At 39.5% G+C, this 5000-nt stretch overlaps 1 protein-coding gene across 1 annotated transcript in view; it reads left to right on the forward strand.

Moving 5' to 3' along the window:
• LOC137977806 (adhesion G protein-coupled receptor L4-like) overlaps window positions 1-5000 on the forward strand; it is a 211498-nt gene that overhangs the window by 166774 nt on the left and 39724 nt on the right. Inside the window, exons 7-8 of the mRNA XM_068825143.1 lie at window positions 179-460; window positions 1958-2107. Coding sequence (XP_068681244.1) covers window positions 179-460; window positions 1958-2107 — 432 coding nt within the window. The remainder of the gene's footprint in view (window positions 1-178; window positions 461-1957; window positions 2108-5000) is intronic.

Genomic DNA, 5000 nt, shown 5'->3' on the forward strand with positions numbered 1-5000 from the left:
TTCGTGAAAATCTTCAGTTAAACGAGCCTTAAAATCGGATAAGATGGAATTAAATTCCTCTAGGGACTCTAAATATAAATAAAAACATTTGATTGTAAACATTGTTTCCGATGCGGCTTCAAAGTTTGCAGACTGATGCCTTCTTTCAATACGATAACCATTGTCCGTTTTCTCTCAGATCGAAGCAGCCACAGATGGCTTCCAGTCAAACACGAGCGTCGGAGAAGCCTTGGCCCAACTCGTGAACCAAACAAACCCAATAACAAAAAATGTTACAAGGACAACAGAGATATACGGTGGAGATTTGTTGATAGCAGTTGATATTCTCGTGCTGTTAGCGGAGTATAACAACGCGAGTCAAGGCAGTATAAGTTCAGAGGAACACGTAAAGGATTTTTCACAAGTAGTCAGCAATTTACTTGAGCCGGAAAACGCTGTCACTTGGTTAGGCCTTGAACAGGTAAGCTTATAAAAAAGGCTCAGCTTAAAGACTAGAGACAGTGTGGTCCAGTGGTTAGGACGCTTGCCTTGAGATCCGGAGATCTGAGGTTTAACACCCTTTCTGACCACTCGTTGAATTTGATCCTGGTAGTCCCTATTTCAACTTCCTGGTAATCGCTGGTTTAACTGTAATTATTAAATTCTCAACCTCGGATAATGCATTTCGCGTGCTCTGATTGGTTCACTCAGTCTCGGTTATCAGCTTATATGGTAAATGATTGCGTTAAGCGTAGCTAAAGCTATTTACCATCTCATATCCAAGCAGCGCGAATGGAATAATTGTTAAGTAGCCAATAGCTAAGTTACCTGCCTTAAGAATGGAAGCGAGGCTGCGGGTAACCCTGTTTTGATACAAATATAGACTAATTAGAATTACAGCAGTGAGGTCTGTATCAATACAAGGTCACCAGCAGCCTCGGAGCCATTCATAGACCAGGTCACTAAGCACACAACTGTAAATGCCTCCGCCCAGTTGGAATTCCTTAAGTTATTACTGAATTAATGAGTGTTTCATTATCCCGGAAAAGAATCGGTTCAAGAGCTGAGAAGATGTTGGTGTTGAATTTCCAAACGAAACTCGCAATAATGCAACGAATTTTTCAAAATTATATTTGATATAACAATCCCCAGATATGTCCAGAAAATGCACGTACTTAGATTTCAATAAGCGTCACAAAGTGTCCCCTTGCTCTTCCCTCCAACTTCAACATCATTCGTGTCTCCAAATACAGACAACTGACGTCACAAGATGTCCCCCAAATACTGCTCCTCAAGTATGGATAAACAGCGGCATTTACCCTCATTTGAAATAACGCTAATACTAGTACATGTGCATTGCAGTTTTTCTTGCTGTTACATAAGTTAAAGTGGTACTATGATCAAAAAATCATTTCCTTTTTTCCTTCAGATTTTGAAAGCGTGTTCGCTTAACACCTAACTGGCAAAATTTTGAGCTTTGATTTTTATCCAAAGGCTGTTTATTTTGAGTGTAAGTTTGGGATTTCACTGTCCTCCATTACTCACGTTTAAAACTGACCGATTGGACCTCAGAGGGTTGGATCTAGAGAAAATGACGTCATTTACTCACTAGCTTAAAATTTCAGCGTTTAAACGCAATTTATTATATATGCAAAGCACGGGTTTAATAGTCTGAAAGCCCGAAACTCTCGTGCTGCATATTAATTCAACCGCGTACACATGCATTGAATTCTTAAACTAGTGAGTCTTTGACGTCATTTTCTCTTCGACCCAGCTCTCTCAAGATTTTAAAGTTAGTAATGGCGGACCAATAAATAATAAAATTCCAGTTAAAATAAACAGGTGTCTTTTTAAAATCAGAACTTAAAACTTGGGCCAGTTAGTGTTTAGTTAACATAGTTTTGAAATCCAAAGGAAAAAAAAGAATTTTTTTTTGGTCGTAGTACCACTTTAAGAAACGCCTGCATTTCATCCACAGGAAGGGCAGGGGAGAGGTCGAGCATTGGTCAATGCAGTTGATGATTATGGGCTGGGAGTTGCTGCCACATTAAATGAATCTACAAAGACGCGAACAGTCGCAACAAAGAATTTAAAACTAACCATAAAAAGGATTACTCCGGAAAGTCTGGTAAGATCATTTGTAGGTCCCGGTAAAAACGATCATCGCAGAAATTCAGTTTGAATTTTTTTCGAAAAAAAGTGTTTGTATCCGAAATAAATGATTTTTAGAATAGTTTTGTCAATTTCATTTGCGTCCCAACGTCGAAAACGCTTTGTTTCAGGACAATGGGACAACCGCAACTCGTCACAGTTCAAGATGGTGGCGCCTGTTTTAAGCGATTTTAAAATTATGTTTCTTCTTATGCCAACATTTTCTTTCATGAAAGTTCACAAAAGTTTAATCAAGAAGATTGTTGCCTCCGGTTTAAATTTATTTTCAGTAGGCGATGAGGTTCTCTTTAATTAACCCGTTCCTCGCCGATACGTACAAGTCATGCTTTAGGCGACACAATAACAATATAGAGGATATTAGTGTCTGTTCTGTGGCATTTTTAATAAGTTACGCATTTTACAATAACGATTGCGGCATTTTGTAATAATGTGCGCATTGTGTAATATCGTGTGCAGCTTTTGTTAATAAATCCAACCTACGCATTTTGTAATATTTGTAAGTGTGCGCAAATTGTAATGCGGTCTTTCCAATGATGTTAATGTTGCAACCGACATCGCTGATCTTTATGGCTGTTGATTGTTAATTAGTATGAAATGAATACGTAACATTCATATTTAATTAACATTCACCTTAGTACAATTACTGAAGACTGTTCTTTTGCAATTTTTCTGATTTTTCCTTTGGTTCTCGACTTCGATCCGAAGATTTATCGATATTCAATATGGCGGCTTTCATCTAAGGCAGTGGGTCATGAACCGTGGACTGGATATTGGGCCTCAGGGTGCCGTAGTTTACATCTTAATCCATTACACAGCGTTGTTTGCAGAGGGGGATGGGGGAATTTTACAATAGAGTGCTGTTTTTGAAGTGTCCCTAAAATTTTTGACAAGGATTGAAGGCCACGAGCCGCCGGTCGTAAAACCCCTGGGTCAGTGAGGGGTTCTTCTAACACGGAAGAGTGCATAGGAATATGTGGAGACTACAATCTCTCCTGCCACGAAAGTACTGAAAGAAAATCGCAATTCTAAAACTTTGAACGCCAACTTTTATTAGTTATTACAACGTATTTAACTTTAAACTTCGTATTACATGGTGCATTTTACATTAGTTATTGTATCTTCTGGCAAAAAGCTGCTTTAACAGGTAACAGCGTTAACAAAGTACAGCAATAACAACAACCGAAAACATGCTGATACAGAAAAGCTACTAAACAAAAGAAAATAGCATGTTATTGCGCCAAAAAATGTTCTTAATTTGGAACCAACTTAAACCTATGGCATATAACTCGAGCCATGCATGGTGCCAACGGTTGCTATTAATTATACGTCTTAACTCAAGGATCAATCTACTGGAAGGACCAAAACTCCTTTATGAGCCGCCATACACTGATTATACCCTGGGATCCGTCACAATGGTAGTTTTCGGTAACAAGTAAGTGAAAGTATCGGCGCACTGGCGAAATCGAGAGCACGCATTTCTTAGTCGCTGGAAAAGAATACAGGCATCACTGGGGTTTGAAGATCGTACAGCTGTTTCAAAAATCATAACAATTATCTCGCTTGGAAGGTGGTCAAATGAACTTGTCTCTTTTCTCCTTCTTTGCTAACGCATTATCATTCAAGTCCAATCGATACGTTAAATTTATCGGCTGAAAATCGTGGAAAACGCACCAAAAACGCTTCAATTTTGCAAAATTGTCTGGGGGGGCATACCCCCAGAGCCGCCTGGAAGAATGGGGCCAAATATCATGGAAAGGAAAGGAAAGGAAAGGAAAGGAACTTTATTTAAGTGTCTAATCTTCTAGCGCTGTAGAGCACTAATCGGGGACACTGTAAATTGAAATTAACAAGTTAACGCAATGAAGTCAAATGTTGGTTTTTTTGGGGTTTTTGAGGGGAAAACCGGAGTACCCGGAGAAAAACCTCCCGCTGCAGAGTAGAGAACCAACAAACTCAACCCACATATGACACCGAGTCTGAGAATCGAACCCGGGCCATATTGGTTACTGGTTGATCACGCAACAGAAGTCTAGCTAAAACCTTGATTCACTGCATACCACAAAAGAATTTTATTAAAAGGGGAAGGAATAAATGAAATTGTTATTTCGCTAGACATCAAACCAAAAAATGCAACGCAACCCCATCAGTTGTGCAATAGCCGCTTACAGGAGCCTGTCGCTGATTAATGTGTCTGATACTTGGTTATGTGTCCTCCTGAGTGTAGTTTTGACAGTAAATTAAAGCAAAACGACTGTTTGAAAGATACAAAAATATTTGTCAGAAGCCTGTTCCAGGCAATCAGATTGTGGCTAGTGAAGATTAAGATTGCGACAGTAAAATGTCCACCCCCCTTCCAAAAAAATAGTGCAGGGCACTTGACTGCTCCCCTCCCGCTTCCCCCCCCCCCTCCCCCCCAAAAAAAAAAACAAAAAAAAAAAAAGAAAAAAAAAAACCTGCAAAGGCAGTGGACGTGGAAAAAAATCCCTACAAGCTAAAAAAGGCCCCCTCTCCCCCTTCCATCACTTCTGTCGCCGTTAAAGATGGCATCCAAACGTTTCGATTGAGAACCATTTAGGTTAGGTCCATCTACTCAGTATTCAGTTTAACGAACTGAGATACCCACAACAAAAACGAAACACTAGAGAAGCCAGAGAAAGAATAAACGGATAAAGGATCACAACTGCGGTGATCGCATCGTTTGTATTTCCGCAGTTACCACCATTCATTCTAAACGGAAGTTAACACAGTATTCTACAGTAGACAAAGGTGATTAGCGCTGTGCATTTAATCCCGACTCCTCTGTGCCCTGTAATATCTCATTACAATTAGCGTCAGACATTATTATAATT

The sequence above is a fragment of the Montipora foliosa genome, chromosome 11, assembly GCF_036669935.1.
Source record: "Montipora foliosa isolate CH-2021 chromosome 11, ASM3666993v2, whole genome shotgun sequence".
NCBI classification, from domain to species: domain Eukaryota; kingdom Metazoa; phylum Cnidaria; class Anthozoa; order Scleractinia; family Acroporidae; genus Montipora; species Montipora foliosa.